Raw genomic sequence first — 18,129 nt, forward strand, 5'->3', positions numbered from 1 at the left:
CATTTAAGCCGATGAAATTATTTTGAAATTCGAACTGAACAGTGATTAGAAAGGAAAAGAAATGGCGGAAATGTTACGCATGGGTTTTCTTCTCTCTCGAAAATATTTGCAACATTCTGTTTCGAATTATACTAAAATTTATTAATGTATGTGCAAAATATGTTATTTAAAAAAAAATTGGTTTCGTTGTCAGGAAAATTAATTTTGGAATTTTCTGTATAGTTAAGATTTTTTTAATTAAAATATTACTCACGTATTTTATTTATAAAAAAAGTTGATTTCACGATCAGTTTTAGTCACCAACTCACCGGATACAAACATTTGAAGATAGGAAGATCAAAATAAGTTGGGCAACTCGAAACTTAAAATTTTCATTTAACCCGCCTTGCTCGAAATCTAAAATAATTTCCCCCAAATTCACTTTCCCGCAAAATTCAAATCCAAAAATCTCTCAAATCTAAAACTCATTTCACTTCCCGGGCAATTTCCCACCTTCAAAAACCCTCTTTTAGTACTTCATCACCCTCAATTTCATTCAATCAAACCCAAAACACTGTTCCCAATCCACCAAATCTCATCACAAATGGAAAACAATTTCAAAGATTTGCCTCCCCTGAAGAGATTCAGGCTCATCCAACAACAACAAGAGCTTGAACTCAAATCTCTCCCCGCGAAAAAACGCAAGCATTTCACTGTTAGTTCATCTCCACCGCCTTCTTATTCTCTCCCCGCTAAGAAAAGGGTCTCCGCCTTTCGCCCTTTCGACCTCAATCTTGATTACCCTTTTCCGGAAGACGATGAATTAGGCCAAATCAAAAACCCCCTCGAAAAAAATCAAGAAAATCTCGATGACCCTTTTTCGGAAGATGATATATTAGGCCAAATCAAAACCCCCCTCGAAAAAAATCAAGAAAATCTCGATAACCCTTTTTCAGAAGATGATGAATTAGGCCAAATCAAAAAACCCCTTGTAAAAAATCAAGAAAATCAAGAACCAAGTGACAATGTTAGTGATGATGATGGGATTGTCTGTGCTGTTTGCCAAAGCACAGATGCTGATCCATCGGATCCTATCGTGTTCTGCGATGGTTGTGACCTAATGGTTCACACTACTTGTTATGGCACACCATTGACTAATGGTGTCCCAGAGGGAGATTGGTTCTGTTCCAAGTGCCTGGTTTCTAAAAAAGACAACACGAAAGTCATTTCGTGTTGCCTTTGTCCTGAAACTGAAGGCGCGATGAAACGTGCTGGTGATGAAAATTGGGCTCACATTGTATGTGCATTGTTTGTTCCTGAGGTCTTTTTTCAGGACTCTGAAGGGCGTGAAGGGATTGATACTACTGAGGTTCCTTCGCGAAGGTGGGGCAACAAATGCTATCTTTGTGACTTGGTGAAAGGGTGTGTGATAGATTGTTCTGAGCCTAAGTGTCCATTGGCATTTCATGTTACTTGTGGATTGAAACAGGAGCTTTGTATTGAGTATAGAGAGGGGAAGAGTAAGGGAGCCATTGTCGCGGGTTTTTGCAAGACTCATACTAATTTGTGGACTAAGGTAATCAGTTTTTACAAGTTCTTGTTTGAAATGTTTGAGATGATTTCGGTTGTTATATGATTTTGAGTGATGTTTTTGTTTGCAGCAACAGCAATCAGGGAAGTTCAAGATTGTTGCGAGAGATGAGCACAAGAGGAACTAGAAGGGGGCTTAAAAATCTTGGGTTCTTCTGTAGAACTCTAGGATTATATACTTGGATTTTGTATCAAGGGGGATATAGAATTGTTAGATTTGCAGTCTTTTTTCTTTTTGTTCTTGTTATCATTGAAACTTGCTTTAGAGTTTGGTTTTACAGTAATAATTGATATTTTAATTGAGTTTTTTTTTTAGCTTTTGAGTTTTATGATGTTGTAAATTTTGCATTAATGGTGTTTAAAAAGCGAAAATTGGACTTAATTGGTGAATACACAAAATAAAGATTAATCAGACATTTAATCAACTTGATAAGCTAAAGAACATATATTAAATTTATTATTTGATAATTAATCATGGTTAATAACCTACTTTTATAGAGTAACAATTATTAACCATGTCTATTTGTGCTTCAAAGTCCAAATGGAGGAAGAGAATTTTGTGAAACATGATACTAGTAAATTATTAATAACAGTACTTCGTCAACAGAAGTAAAAGAATAAGGCCCAATAACATATCGTAAGGCCCAGCAAGAAGCAAAGATTGTATTATCCAGAATCCACCAAAGCTGGGCTTTGAGCAAGAGCCCCCACATTCACCTTTTCTTCGCTCAAGTACCGTTCGAACACTTTATAGATCAATATTTTTGTTTTATTATATTGTGTTGTTTAAAAAATATTGGAAAAGTAAATTTGTACTCCCTCCGTCCCTTCCATTTCTTTACACTTTCTTTTTTGGGGTGTCCCATCCAATTCTTTACATTTCAAAACTTACCAAAAATAGTCAATGGGTCCCACCACTTCTCCATTTTTATTTCCTTTTCACACTACTTTTACTCCACTATCTTCTTTTTATACTTTAAAAATCAATGGGTCCCACCACTTCACCTACTTTTCATTCTCTTTTCCACTACTTTATACTCCCTCCGTCCCCCTGAGTTGTATACATTGGGGGACGGGGACGCAGCACGGACTTTAATGCTCCTGTAAAGTGTAGTTGTGTAATTTATTTTTAAAATTTTCTTTTTCTGAATTAAAGTTTGGATGTTATATTTTTATTCAGAAAAAGAAAATCTCAAAAATAAGTTACGGAACTATATTTTATAAGAGCATTGAAATGCGTGTCGAGCAGTTGAAAAGAAACGTATACAATTAAATGGGACAGAGGGAGTACATATTTCTTAACCTCCGTGCCCAACCCATTTGATAAGAAATGGGAGAGACGGAGGGAGTATTTAACAATTACATGAGATTGTTGTCTCAGGAAAAGTGTTTAGAGCATCTCTAATGGCGTTGGCAATAATCGTTGGCTAAATTGGACGTGTAAGACATTATGTAAATTTTGCTGAACCTGTAAGACATTGTGCTTCAATGGTATTGGATATATTGGTTGGTTATAATTTAAAAATAGTATGTTATTAATATTTAGATTGTTATATGTAGAATATATCAATTTAATATGGTAATAAATGATAGGGAAATTCCAAATAGTACCATTGTACTATTGGCTTTTCCAGTTGATACCACAAGACATTTTGGTCTTCCATGCGGCACCACTGAGCTATTTAAATGTACCGTAAATGCCCCTCTGTTAGCTGAAACGTTACTTAGCCGTTAAAAACAAAATAAAAAAAATCTAAAATACACTTAATACATGTTTAAACATATAAACAAAAATGAAATAAGATTTTAAAAAACATAAGAACGCAGCGGTGAGGAGAAAGCGACTAGGGTTTAAGCACGGTGATTTGGGAATCTGCTCAATCCACTACAATCAGCTGGAATCATCTCATCTAGCAATCTCGACATACTCAAGGTACGTTTTTTAATCCATTCGAAACAGTCCAATAATGTATTAAGTGTATGCATGGTAACTGTTTGATATAAGAATGCGATGATCAGTGTAAATATCAATATCTGTGTTATGTTTGTGTATTGGTGTGATTGTGTATATATTGGTGTGACTGTGTATATATTGGTGTGTTTGTGTGCTTCAATGTATGTGTGCTTCAATGTATGTGTGTGTGTGTGTATTTACAGATGGGTGAAGTTGAGAAAGTGTTGAGGTTTGTGTGGAGGGCTACACGTGTTGACATTAGGGTTGATCCAGATAAGACGTCAATGTTGGATATTGTATTAGATTATGAGGAAGAGGGCAAGAAACAAGGGCTGAAATTGGATTACCATTTCCCGACTTTTTACTACCCTTTTAAAATGGAAACTCAACCATTACTGAATGATGCACATTTGATGAGGATGTTTAGTAGGCTGAGTGATAGGGAGATTATACCCATTACTGTTGGGACTGTTTTAAAACCTACAGAATTATATAAGTTGGTTTTGAATTTTAGGAGGTCGAAGGAACAAAATAATAGTGTGCATGGTGATGATCAAGTGGTGGGGGAGGCTGGTGAGCAAGTGGTGGGGGGAGCTGGTGAGCAAGTGGAGGGGGGGGTCTTCTAGTGAGCAACTACAAGTGACTGCAGCAAGTAGTAATTCAAGGCAACAAGTTAAAAAAGCCAGAGTGATCAAAACCAACCTATCACAAAAGAAAGCAAAAAAACCTGTGAAGCAGAGTAATTTACCACCACCTCCTGTCTCCCCTAAAACAGCCTTTCAATCACTACCTATAAGGAGAAGTCCTATATTTTCTCCTATAAATAGCAGTGCTACTAATCCTACCTCAGAGCAGCCTTCTAACCCTACTGAAGAGCAGCCCTCTAACCCTTCTAATCAGTCCATGTTTGCAAGAAAAATCCCTAAAACAACTGCAAGAAGGAAAGGACTAGTAGTGGGAGCAAATGTGCCAATTGAGCAAACACAGAGCAACAAAAATGGGCTGGAAGAGGGTGCAAAGAGTGCTAAGAGGAAGATGGTTTTCACTGACGAGGAGTTTGAAAGTAGGAAGAGGTCAGAGGTAGAGGCAGATAGTGATGGAGATGAAGTTAGTGAAAATTTACCAGAAATTAAAGATAACTGGAATCAAAGTATGTGGCATGACTTTATAGATAATGAGGATGATGATCAGTACTACCAAAAACTCTACAAAAATGGAGAGGTTTATGAAGATAAAGAATTTGGGAAGATTAAATTGAAACCCTGGATGATTTTTCTTGACAGAGGACACTTCAAGGATACTCTAAGGGATTATTGTGTGCAGGAGGGATTTGCAATCAATGTACTGTGGGCTGATAAAACAAGGTATACAGCTACCTATTATGCAGAATGCTGTGGCTGGAGAATTCATAGCAGCAGACTTGCAGATGGCATTACATGGGCTATCAAGAAAATTGAGCCAAGTGTGCACACATGTAGGGGCTTAGAGACATACAATCCTATCTGCACTGTCAAGTGGGGAGCAATGAAGCTGTTGGAAGACATAAGAGCCAATCCAGACATACCAGGGAAAGCTCTAAATGAACTGTTGTTTCAGAGATATGGTGTATACATGAGAAAGAGTTCAGTGTACAATTTGAAGAATTATGCTGTTGAAAAGCTGTTTGGAGGACATGATCAGTCATATGCAGACATATAAGCCTATATCAAGATTTTATGTGAAACAAATCCTGATTCCAAGGCTTATTTTTCTTCTGTGGAGAGTGAGAGTCTGCCTAGGCAGTTACTATTCAACAACATTTTTATCTCATTCGCTGCTATGTGGAAGGGCTTTCTAGCAGGTTGCAGGCCTCTTATAGGTGTTGATGGAACACATTTGAAGGGAAATTATGGAGGCATCCTTTTATCAGCAGTTGCACTTGATGCCAATAATGAGATATTCCCATTGGCATATGCAGTTGTCAGTGTTGAAGACAAAGAAAACTGGAGTTGGTTCTTTTGGAACTTGTATAATTTGGTTAAAGATTCCAGCAGAGGTGATTGGACAAAAATATCTGACAGACAGAAGGTATAATATTATTCTCTAAACACTTCTTTAAGTTCCACAATTTGTATGTTAATTCCAGAATTTGTATGCAGGGAATTGATCTTGCTTTAATGGATGTATGGCCATCTGCAAAAAGAAGATACTGTTGCAGGCACATAAGCAGGAACTACAAGAAGCAATTCTCTGGCCCTTTAATGTACATTCTCTTTTGGAGGGCTTGTAATGCAACCTCACAATTTACATTCAGAAAAGCTATGGAAAGGCTCAAAGAAGCTGGAGGTGATAGAGTTATGGCCTGATTTGCAGAATTGGGAGATCCATCAACTTGGAGCAAGCACAGATTTGATCCAAATGTGTGTAATGACTCCAACACCTCAAATTTTGTAGAGAGCTTCAATTCTACTCTTGGAATTGATAGGTGCAGGCCAGTACTAACCCTACTTGAAGGTAAAATCCAACTACTTAAACATTTATATAAGTGACAGGTTAATGAGTATTTATACATTTGTATTTCTTTCTAACTTAAGGTATGAGAAGAGTGTGCATGGTTCGAATTTCAACAAGGTATCAACATGCATTAGGATGGAAAGATGATGAGCTCTGTCCCAAGATAATTAAGGCACTGAAGGTTATCAGCAAAGACACCATCTGCTGCAAGGCCTATATGTCAAAGCCTGGAGAGTATGAAATTCATGAGGGAAAATCCCATTTTCCCTTATCTCTCAATAATAAAATATGCTCATGTGGTGCTTGGCAGATTTCAGGTATACCTTGCAGGCATGCCATAAGAGCTATGGTGCATGCAAAAATTGACCCTCACACTGTGGTTTCAGCCTGGTATTCTGTGAGGACATACAAACAGGCCTATAGCTTCCACATTAACCCTATACCAGACAAGGAGCAGTGGCCTGCATATGCTGATTTGCCTACCATCATGCCACCAACACTAAAGAGGGGAGTAGGAAGACCTTCTAGAAACAGAAGAAGGGAAGAAGGAGAAGACAAAAAGGGCAAAAGAACTCAGACTGTGAAATGCAAAAAATGTGGATGTCTTGGCCACAATTCAAGGACTTGCAAGGGAGGTCTGACTGAGAAAGAAAAGAGAGCTGCAGGAGGTGAGCCAGTGCTGGTTAGGCATCCCAGAGTTAGGGATCAATCCAATGCTGCCAAAGCAGCCAAGGCAGCAGCTACGACATCTCAGCCAGCTGAATTTACTGATTCCCAGTTCCCAATGTCTCAATCACAATCTCAAGCCTAAGTTCCTATGTTACTAAATTATTTTGGATATTTGTCTTTGTTGAATTTGTTTTGAAACATTTGCTGCTGAAATGTATGTATGACTGATTACTTTTGGATATTTTTTGTTGCTGAAACATTTGCTTCTGAAACATTTGCTGTTGGATATTTTTTGGAGGGAGATGCCTTTTTCTGCTATTTAACAGTGCAACTAACGTTTGTGTTAACAGAGTGTTATGTTAGCTTTGTTGTCAATAGCTCAGTGGTGCCGCATGGAAGACCAAAATGTCTTGTGGTATCAACTGGAAAAGCCAATAGTACAATGGTACTATTTGGAATTTCCCTAAATAATATGTAATCAGTGGGAAGAAGGAAAATAAATTGCGGGAGATGACGTGGAATTCACTACTGTAGTGGTTCGATAAATATAGTCATCCATAAAGGGATGACTATAATTATAGATAAGGGTTTGCTATGGTTGGAGTGGTGTTTTTTGTGAACATTGACTATAATTCTTAAATTTGATAAGCCACCTAGATTTTTAGCCAAGGGTTTCTCATGGTTGGAGATAGAGATGTTCAAAAAATCCGAAATCTGAAATCCGATCTGATCCGATCTGGAAAAAAATCTGAAAAATCTGATCCGAAAAAAACCCGGTCTGGCCCGGCCCGGCCCGAGGGCCTAAAACAGGCCTAATATTTTCAAAAAAACCCGGATAAAATCCGGATTTTTGAAAAATCCAGGCTTTTTATAACTAAACCGGGCCTAGTATTTTTGGAAAAGCCCGGCCCGGCCCGACCCGATTTTTAAAAAAACCCGACCCGATCTGGTTTGAAAAAAATCCGGATTTTTTTGACCCGGTCTGGATCTGGCCCGAATAGATCTTTTGTGCATCTCTAGTTGGAGATGCTCTTAGAGTACAGATGAATTTGACCATGTCCAAAAAAATTAGCGTTGCTCGTTCCTAACAGTTAATATATTTTACTAGTATAAGTTAGGCATTCAAAACATCTTAAAAATGAATGTGATAACATCATAAAATAACAAAAATTTCATTGTGTCCGACGCATCTTAAATAGATGCGGTTCAATTCCATCAACACAATTCTCTTTCGATTCGACAAAATTCAAATTTCAAATTCGACCCAAATAAAATTTTGATTTGATAAAAAAAAATTTCCAAATATTAAAATTATTTGAGTGAGTGAGCCCATCTCATAATCTCTACGGAAAGCAACTCCTCAACAAAATTCTCGGAAAATCAAAGAAAACAAACAATGCGAATCAGCTGGTGAAGGTGAATGCAGAAGTGAAAATCAAGTGAAAAATATAAATGGACCCCATAAAAATACACACAAACACCACACTAATGCACAGATATATGGCCGGCCATTGTACACAGAAATTAAATTGGTAGGACCTTGAAAATCAAAATAGAAATCTCAGCACAGCCTTTTTCATGACACAATATGCATGCCTCGTAGATCTCATCCTGCATTATTGTTCACTCGATGATAACAAATATATTACCTAATCATGATTCACTAACGGAATGAGGAAATTTTCAATATTGAAAATTTTAAATTGTTCTCTAATATTATTTGAACTGACAGAGGAAAAACTACCCAGATTTGTATAATAAATTGCAGAGTCAATGATAAATTGGTGGCTACATTTTTTCAAATTTTACAAGATGGTGTTAGACTTTAAAAATTACATAATGGTGGCCGGAATTTACTTCTGTCTTTTAATAAGGTGGCGGCCGTGGACTTACGTTAATTTTCCTCCGTTAACCACAAAAAATAAAAAAAATAAATGACAAAATGATGGAAATCCAGTCAACATTTTGTGAAATTTGGAAAACTAAAGGCACCACTTTGTCGTTTATTCCTTTATATTTTGAAGTTAGCGGAGGAAAATTAACAAAGATTCACGGCCACCATCTTCTTAAAAAGCGGAAGTAAACTCCGGCCATCATTATGTAATTTTTAAAGTCTAACCACCATATTATAAAATTTAGAAATTTACGGCTATCACCTTGTCATTTATTCTAAATTGTAACATCGTGTCACACATCGAGATCAATAGTGTAGACATCAGTTCAATTTTCAAGTATAAATATTGTTATCAATTGCATTAACAAATTACTAAAAGTATTGTATTTGGGTTGGCTTATTGCTGGATTTAAAATTTGAGATTTTTTAAAACGACTTGAGGTTTGATCCGAGCATTCGCTTATACTATTCAGTGCCAACTCTAGAAGTATTTATACTTATTTTCATATTAGAAGTTCAAAACTTGACCCGAATTTTGAAAAAAAACTCGAAAAATAATCCAAATTATTAAATAAGTCCTTTCGACCCGTAAAATATAATCCTTTTGTATTGCAATTTTTCGATCCGAAAAAGTTGATCGATTGCCGAGATAGTAACGGGAGGCCTCCAGTAAAGAGGTGGCTAGCTAAGAGCAAGTCCAAGAGTGCCTCAAATTGATGTCCTAAGTTAAAATTTAGGGCATTTGTTCAAAAAGACTGCTCCAACAATGTCCTAGTGATGCCTTATATCACTAGGACAAATCTTTGAAGCCCTATTTTTGAGGCACTCTCTCTCCTTGCCCTATCCCATATTTTATAATAAATTCCAATCAACACTCTCTTTCTCTCTCTACTTTATATTATATTTTAATGATGAAAATAAACTTTTAATAATAAAATATGAAACATATAGAGAAAATAAGGCACATTGTTGGAGTTGAAGTTAGTTGAATATGTCCTAAACTACTAGGACATAATTTTTTATATTATATTTAGGGCTTCAGCAAGGACACTGTTGGACTTGCTCTAAGTAATACAGAGGATCGGATGTTGGGACGGAGTAGTTGGAGATCTTCGTATATACATTTAAGCAAGCCACATGCAGATGTCTATTTCTTATTTAACGCTACTATTTGTTTGTAGAAAACTCTCGCTATCTGATTCATGTGCTTCCGTTATGCTTATTTTGGACCCCCGTTATCTTCTCCAACTGACCAAATATATCTACACATGCTCGTCAAATCGTCACTAGTTGTGTTACATACCTGTCTGCACGAGTCCCCTCACCGTCACCTATCTTTATAAGAAATATAAGTTGCTGATTTTTCGTATCGTGTTTGATGCGATTATCAAGCGTATGATGCATCACATTTGATGCTATTGTCATCCTGGACATGATACAAGTGTAATTTAATTTTACATGTTTTCTAATAATCAGATATCGGATCAATTTACACACCTCGACTAATCAGGAAAATGACCAACACACATACTTACCAAACCGAACATGACATTCTACTTGTTTCCGCTAAATAAAATCCAACCTACACTCCTGTTAACCTCTGCCAAAAACAGTTATTTTATTATTTAGTGAAATAATAATAATAATAATAATAATAATAATAATAATAATAATAATAATAATAATAATAATTGATGCAGGAGTACTTGAAGAACAAGAGTCAACAGTGTAATTATGCCTCACGGTGGCATCGACAGTTAGTGTTTGGAATCTTGCTGCCCAGCTGGTCGGTTCTTTGCTCATGTACATGGAACTTTGACTACTCGGAGAGTAGAGTCAACCCTTTAGTCTCTACTGAGTTTTAACTCGCCGACAGTTCGCATTTTTTTCATTTTTCTACCCGGAGCTGGAAGCGCCAACGTTGCATCCATAAACAGATGTACAAACAAAAGCACACCACACTCTTGTTATGATCTCGTTAAGCACAAAAAATCCGGAAAAAAAAAATTAGAAATCAGAATTAGTCAGTTGATCTGTTGCTTCATGCTTTATTGAAAAATTTTCTTAATGAATCAAATAGTCAAATCAGAGTGTAATCGATAAAATATTTTTAAATATTAATTAAAAAATCTTCAATAGATTAAAAGATTTCAAAACACGAAACCTAAACTACTAAAACTAGAAGCTTTGTTCAAAACTACTCTTTCTGTCTGAATTTATAAGTCTTTTTTGGAAAAAAAATATGTCCCAAAATACTTGTCTATTTTCTTAATATGCATGTTTTTTTCCAAAAGGACCAACAAAATGAGACGGAGGGAGTATTTAAAAGTTTCCCAAAGGACACAAAATTACACCAAAATTATTTGAAAGTTAAACATTTTTAGTACATGCATGCTCTCTTATCCAAAAATTTCACAAAATATTTCAATTTTTTTAGCACAAAGTTTGACAAAAAAGGTTAATGCATGCTCTGTTATCCAAAAGTAGTTTGAAAAAGCAGAAAAGGACATTAAAGCTGGGTGGTTTTCAATGCATCTTGATATCGTCTATTTTTATATTTTATAATACTGCATTTAATTATTTATATTTAATTATTTTTCACTGTATAACGTTCAAAATTGCCATAGTATCTTGTCCACTTCTTCTCAGATTTTGTAGCAACAGTCATATCACATAAGCCCATTTTACCCACCTTTATTTTAAACACCTCTGTCTCTTCTGTTTATTAGGTGTATTATTCTAGTATGTCTGTGTCTATATATGTATGTATGTGCTGCCACCCCATACAGCTTTAAGACAGAACTGCATTTTCTCTTCATCTTGATCAAGTTGGGTTTAAGTAATTATGCTGTCTCCTCCTAGTTTAAGGTAAGATCTGGGTTTTTTTTTCTTTTGAAATTTCTTGGTTTCTTGATGGTTTTGTGTGATATTTTGATGTTTTTTATGTTCTTGATCTGTTTGCATTTTGATATGGATTGAAATTTTGCATAGACTAGGTTTTCTGTGTTGGTAGATTTATGTGTGGTGTGCAGATTCAGAAAATAATTAAACAAATTTCTAAAATGAGAAATTTCAAGGAATTTTCTGTCAGAAGTGATGATGAATCTTTCACTATTTAATTTTTTTGGTAGACTGGTTTAGTCGAGTTCCGAAAGGTCTGCGTACATGTTAACCTCCTCTGCAGGAGCAAATGCAAGTGTGTTTGGTTTGTTATGGTTATCATGTAATAATCAGAGTTTGAAAGTCTACTGTTAGTAAACATGTGTGTTTTGTTAACAGTATACTTTGCAGGCTGCAGCACTAATTTAAAATATGTTTAGGTGTTTTAACTAAATTTAAGCATACATTTTGATTTTGAATTATGAAAGTGTTTAGTTTAAAATGTACTTATAATGTTTGCTTAAATTTGAATGAGTAATACCCTTTTGCTCTATATGAGATCCAGTGAGTATATATGGTTGTAATGAATGGGACTGCACATCCTTTTAAATGAACCCTAAAAAGAGGGCAAAGAGAGTACTTTTTAGTTTTTACACTGTTTGAGAAAGCATGCACACCAAGATCAATAAATTAATTTGGTTTCCAATGCTTTTGTTCTTGTTTCAAGGGAACCTCAAGGAATCCTCTGACAAGATAGTTCTATTTCCACTAAACCTGGCTTAATTAACTTTTTACTAGTATTATAATTAATAATTTTATAATTAATAATCGTCCTATTTACTATTTTTAATTATTTTCATTGATTTTCCTATGGTTAATCTCTTTGTTGTACATATTGTTGAAACTTGGGATATTCAGTCTCCAAGGGAGCATCAAAAATCAGAATACCCTGTCGTATGAAGAAAATTGTAAGATGTTGGGACTAGCTCTCCGCCTAATAGGTTTTAAAAGTGGGATTTTAAGTTTGTTAGGGTAATTACAGTTGTGTTTTGTTTCACTTGCGAAGGCACGATTTCAAGATCCTAATGAGTTGTGTTCTGATTTACGCCTGAATGTTGTCCTATGTAGTCATGTGTTACGAATTCTTCCACAGCCTTAACTATCTAATACAACCTTAAGATACATCAATAGATTAGTAATGATAGCTATAAGATACATTATTATGCTGATTAAAGAATTGAAAGAAGTCATAAAGGGTGCTTAGCACGTAGTTAAAAACATGCTTTGTTAATGTTGGCTGTATTTCAATCTTATCAAACTATTATATGACATAATTTCTTGTCCCTCAACTTTTTTTTGTTGTTGCAGATTCTAAGCGTTTGAGATCTTTTTTTTATAGAATCGAATTGCATCCAAGAGACCAATGTCAAGATTAAGGTTAGATCTCTCTCTCTCTCTCTCTCTCTCGTTTACATAATTCATCTCCATTTCCGGGATGGGCAGAACCAAGATGTATTTGTTACTCATTCTTCCCAAGCCACATATATCATGATGCTTTGACAAACATTTCAAAAGAGTAGGCGAATGTTTTTCTTTGACATCTAGAATTATCACTGATTTACTCTCCTAACAATGATTGGCTGAGTTCATAAGAATTAAGAAAGATGCATGTTTCTTTCGTTGATTTTAGTATGTTGTCTCATCTGATGTTGACTGCAAAATAACAGTGTGTCGTGTGTATCTATATCCAATCTGATATTTTTGTGCGTAACAGGGCTTCAGAAGTTCCTCAAAAGAGCCCAAAGCTGGTGACTGATCGCAAAGTTCTATCTCATCAAGTGAAGGCATCATCTTTATCCTCTGATGGGAGTCCTAAGTTCAGGGATCGTCGGTCCCCAAGAGGTTCTCAGTCTGATCCTTTAAATCAAAAGAAATTGGGTACTCGTATTGCAGGCTTGCAATCTCAACTGGAGCAAGCACAAGAGGAGCTGAAGTTGCTTAAAGATCAATTAGCCTCAGCCGAGGCTGCAAAGAAAGAAGCTCAGCAACAACTTGAGAATAAAACTACAAAACCGAAAATAGAAGTACGAAATGAACAGGAGAAGAAGACAGCAAAGGTGAGGAAAGAAGCTCAACCAAAACTGCAGAAGAAGTCTGGAAAAGTAATCAGTCCGGAGTCTGAAAAAGTGCTGAAAGAGTATTCTCATCCTCGCGAAATCCAGGTATCCAAAAAAGTTGACCATCCTGTACATGAAGATGTTGGCGATGATCAACTGGAAACTGATGTATTTGAAGTCCAAGTTGAAAAAGCAACTGTTGAAGCTAAACCTGAATTTAATCACACAACTGAAGAAAATGAGCTAAATTCTAAGTCTGTTTGTTTGACAACCGAATCACCTGTTCTTGAACCAGAGAACTCACAGATTGACGAAGTGGCTCTCAGGAATGGTGAGATAGTTTCACTGAAAGCCAGTTTGGAGCTGAAGGAGAAAGAACTGGAAGTTTTCTGCCAAAACAACGAAAACCTGAAAGTAAAGCTCGATCTTGCTTCCACGGAGGTATTGTCAGTTCAAGCAAAGGAAGAGGAAATGACATTGAGATTGAAGCAACTTACTGAAGAACTAGAAACAAGTAAGGGCACTGTAGCAAAATTAACTGAGAAGCTTGGAGCTGCAGAAGGAGCAAAAGAAACACTTGAAACAGAAATGAAGAAGCTCAGGGTGCAAACCGAGCAATGGAGGAAGGCAGCTGATGCTGCTGCAGCTGTCTTAGCAGGAGACGCTGAAATGAATGGCAGAAGAATATCACAGAGGTGTGGATCGATGGATACACACTACTACGAGCCTGCAGTTGGTGGATATGCTGGTTTTGTAGGTTCGCCTGGCTTAGGCGGTAATGATTCAGACGATGGTTTTGGAAATGGAAAGAGGAAAGGCTCGAGTATTAGAATGTTCGGAGACCTGTGGAAAAAGAAGGGTCAGAAATGATACCGGGACTGAAAATCGACTTTGAAAAGCTCATTCATGGTTATGCTGATAGCTATCTGTCTAGTCCATTGTCCAGGATTTAGATTCTGGACCATTTTGAATGTCTTTGAATTTAATGAAAGCATTATGTACTTAAGCTGAATGAGTGTTATTAGTTTGCACTAGAACTTTAGCCTCATGCTAGAGGCTTTGTTGAACTTATCTTCTCATGTGTTAATATTGCAAATGATGGTTTCCTTTACTGCAGGTTTTGTTTACAGTAGTTTACATCTTTCATACAATTAAATTATGAAGGAAGTTCGTCAAAAAAAGAGAAAATTATAAAAGGAACAGCATATTAAATGCTCTGTGTTTGGAAATAAACTGCCGTCTGGAGATGGGAAAAATAAAAAATTCCGTTGCCGGGACTTGAACCCGGGTCTCTCGGGTGAGAGCCGAGTATCCTGACCAACTAGACTACAACGGATTTCATGCTTCTTAAACATCTATATTTAACTAGTCTGTAAGAAGTCCAATTTTTTCTTAAACAACCCTTGTTTTGACCGTTAGCGGATTAAATGATTGAAGTGTTTTTACTAGTCCAATAAAAAAAATTAATTTTGTATATAAATATTGGTCAATAATTATTTGGTTAGCTTTATTATATTTTAGGACATATAATAAAATTTGTTTCAACTATTTTATTCGTCTTAAATTAATTTTTTAAATCAAACTTTTATGCAATCCGTTAACTATTAAACACTAATCAGATGATTTAAACGGTAGGACTTCTAATCGCCGAAACTTTCGAAATTTTATTGAACCTTTTGATTTTCACAACAGGATGCTGATCTCTCTAATTCTCGCTAATTATGTTTTTAAGCAATCAAATCGATAAGGTTTTTGATAAATATTTTATATGTTATTGGAAAGTATTAGAAAATTATATCAACATAAAAAATATATATTATATTTTAAAATGTAATTTTCAACTTTAAAAAAATTATAAATATTAATTCTAAAATTTTTACAAAAAATAAATTATTTTGACCTTTGAAGACAAATCAAAAGAAACATCCGTAAGGACCGTAACTCTGTGGCGTTCCATGTTGGGTGGCCCGTGGCCAGATGAGTCGTGGTGCTGCATTCTTCAGGATGGCCCGGTAACGTACTGCGTTGAGTTGTCCGTCGGTACGTCCCCGTGGCAAGTCTGACAATTTTTCGGAAAGTGCTACATGAAAAATATTTATATATTTTTAATTTTTTTGCAAATTTTATAAAATTATAATAATATAATTATGTCAAAATTATTAAATGTAAAACTCGCATCTTTCGAGTAAATGCTTGTTCAGTTCTTGTGTGACTGTGAAAGGAAAACGAAAAATTTCTTATCAAAACAAAATTTCATTTCTAAATTTTATTCAAAAGATAAAACTCAAAAAATAATTTTAGGAATTACTGCTTTCACAGTTTTGCTACTTTAAAATATGCTTATCTTCGCGTACATCCTTATACACTACTAACTCACGACCTATAATTTAGGAACAGATTAGAACACACGTGTCCAGTTTTTCTTTCATTTTTATTATCCATTAGACCTATAAAAATATAAGTGATATCAAAAACTTATGTATATACATTATTTCTTTATTAATGCAATTTTGTTTGGTTTTAAATCTTGTTTTTTTTATCACAAGACACTTAATCATATTTTCTATATTTCTATGAAAAAATAATATAATATATAAATGTGTTAAAAACATTTCTCAGATCAATATATCTATAAAATATATAATTTTTACTTGACATAGTTATGTTCAAAAATAATTATACAAAAATTTAATATAATTTTATATCACACTGCATTCATTCTTTTGAATGAATAAAAATAAATTTTGTTTCAAATCATGCTAAAATTATTTATTTTAGAATAAATTTCTTTTCAAAAAATTATCATAATAAACATCATATTTACATAATAAAAATAAAATGCACGGCAAAGCATATAAATTAGGTTTTTATAAAAAATGAATGATATAATATTTAATATTTTATCACTCGCCTAAACAAATTTCATAATATAAGTTATTTTATAGATATATCAGGCTCATTAAATTATAAAAAAGTTATATAATAAAATTTAAATATGTGATCATAAAATAAATAAATAAAATAGAAAAAAAAAGATTTAGGTTATAGTTTTTGTAAGTATATTTTTAATCTACAGTTAACCTGAAATGATAAAAAATCCTGAAGACTTAGACGTGGGTACAATTTAGAACTGTTCCTAAATTATAGGTAGTGAATTAGTAGTGCATAAGGATGTACGCGAAGATTTATTGTATAAGTTATACCCGCGTAAAAAAAAAAAAAGGATCTTTTCACTTTAGCTTTATTTAAGGCGACTATTTCCATATGGGCCGATTTGATTGTATTTCTTTACCCATGTATCCATTACGATGGTCACCAACTTATCTTTAGTATAGGCCCAGTAATGCAATTGGTGACTTGAAATCTTGAAAGAAAAATAAAACACAGATTTCAAAGTCCGACAGAAAACCTCTGTCACAATTGTTTTCATATTCCCTCTCGAGTTTCGGCTCGTTTAACTTTTTATACGTAATTTTAATTTTAGATGCTTTGATCATATAATAGATATTAATATTTTTGTAAATTTTCTTTTCTAAATAAAAATATAACATAAATATTTTTATTCAAAATTTTTTAAAATATTAATTTTAAATATATGATCAAACCTGTTAAAAAATACGTGTAAAAAATCAAATTCGTGTATAATGGAGCGAGTATTTAATAATCACTCCACCTATAATAATGAACCTGACAAAAGCAAACTTTGATTAATCAATTGTTGCATGTGCCAGTTTGTCAGAGATTATATTTTTGATTAGTCACTCCAAGACAGTGTAAGATTAGGGTGCCCGAAGCCCGAATTACTGGCTTATCTTATTTTTATAAAAATATTTAATTATATATATTATATTAAAATAGATATTTTGAATTGAATAGCAAATATGAATATCTTTTTCTTATTGCTGTCTAATTTTAAAAAAATATATATATTTATATTTTTCTGAAAATATATTCGTATTTTAAGAAAAAATTTACCAGACCGGCCGTCTTGTAACTTTAATTATCATGTCATGTACCTGTAATGCCCCGACTAATTATGTACACTAATCTACCCTATTAAGGCATCATATGTAGCTTAAGAAAGGAAAGATTTGTTTGAGTGTTGATTTCTGTTTACTGGTGTCTGGTGGTTCGTAGGCGAGGCGAGGACAAATTAATAAATTGTTCATTCATCCTCCCTTCTTTGGACATAGTTTAATATTATTTTTTTACCTTCGCCCCAATTTAAATTAGGAAATTTAATTTTGACAAATAATTTAAAATTTATTGATCATTGATATCGGTAAATTATATTTAAGATATATCTTATATGTGTTTAGTCAATATATCTTAAATAGTGTATCCAAAATCAATGAACTAATCCAACGTGAGATGAAGAAATTAATTATTTTCAAATTTTAAACTATATACATATTTGGTCATTTAACTTTATATCTACTAATTAATTCTGACAGAAATATATTAATCAATGACCTAATCTTTCATTAACATGAAAAGTCACTACAGCCTACAGGAAATGTGATAATACACCAGCATATACTGTAAGTATCAAT

General features: G+C 34.3%; 3 protein-coding genes and 1 non-coding gene across 4 annotated transcripts; 3 read left to right on the forward strand and 1 right to left on the reverse strand.

The window, feature by feature from the left end:
* Positions 1-371: 371 nt before the first annotated feature.
* On the forward strand, positions 372-1,884 carry LOC108222151 (nuA3 HAT complex component NTO1). Its single transcript, XM_017396058.2, has 2 exons — positions 372-1,555; positions 1,641-1,884. Exons 1-2 carry the CDS (start codon positions 584-586, stop codon positions 1,695-1,697), a joined length of 1,029 nt encoding a protein of 342 aa, XP_017251547.1. The 5' UTR covers positions 372-583; the 3' UTR covers positions 1,698-1,884.
* A 3,457-nt stretch (positions 1,885-5,341) lies between these two features.
* Positions 5,342-6,827, forward strand: LOC108221860 (uncharacterized). The gene is made up of 4 exons (XM_017395713.2): positions 5,342-5,590; positions 5,662-5,848; positions 5,957-6,016; positions 6,097-6,827. Exons 1-4 carry the CDS (start codon positions 5,342-5,344, stop codon positions 6,825-6,827), a joined length of 1,227 nt encoding a protein of 408 aa, XP_017251202.2.
* Positions 6,828-11,216: 4,389 nt separating this feature from the next.
* On the forward strand, positions 11,217-14,692 carry LOC108220211 (interactor of constitutive active ROPs 4). Its single transcript, XM_017393912.2, has 3 exons — positions 11,217-11,447; positions 12,828-12,896; positions 13,234-14,692. The coding sequence occupies exons 2-3, from the start codon at positions 12,883-12,885 to the stop codon at positions 14,444-14,446; spliced, it is 1,227 nt and encodes a 408-aa protein (XP_017249401.1). The 5' UTR covers positions 11,217-11,447; positions 12,828-12,882; the 3' UTR covers positions 14,447-14,692.
* Positions 14,693-14,839: 147 nt separating this feature from the next.
* Positions 14,840-14,912, reverse strand: TRNAE-CUC (transfer RNA glutamic acid (anticodon CUC)). The gene has a single exon. It is a non-coding gene; the product is annotated as a tRNA-Glu (tRNA).
* Positions 14,913-18,129: the final 3,217 nt, after the last annotated feature.

The sequence above is a fragment of the Daucus carota genome, chromosome 5 (genome assembly GCF_001625215.2).
Source record: "Daucus carota subsp. sativus chromosome 5, DH1 v3.0, whole genome shotgun sequence".
NCBI classification, from domain to species: Eukaryota; Viridiplantae; Streptophyta; class Magnoliopsida; order Apiales; family Apiaceae; genus Daucus; species Daucus carota.

Excerpts from the sequence above, each read along its gene's own strand:
- LOC108221860 (XM_017395713.2), top strand. The coding sequence starts at position 5,342 with ATGTGGAAGGGCTTTCTAGCAGGTTGCAGGCCTCTTATAGGTGTTGAT. Across the intron at positions 5,591-5,661 it reads AAATATCTGACAGACAGAAG|GGAATTGATCTTGCTTTAAT; the intron begins GTATAATATTAT and ends ATTTGTATGCAG. Across the intron at positions 5,849-5,956 it reads AAGGCTCAAAGAAGCTGGAG|AGAGCTTCAATTCTACTCTT; the intron begins GTGATAGAGTTA and ends CAAATTTTGTAG.
- LOC108222151 (XM_017396058.2), top strand. The coding sequence starts at position 584 with ATGGAAAACAATTTCAAAGATTTGCCTCCCCTGAAGAGATTCAGGCTC. Across the intron at positions 1,556-1,640 it reads ATACTAATTTGTGGACTAAG|CAACAGCAATCAGGGAAGTT; the intron begins GTAATCAGTTTT and ends TTTTGTTTGCAG.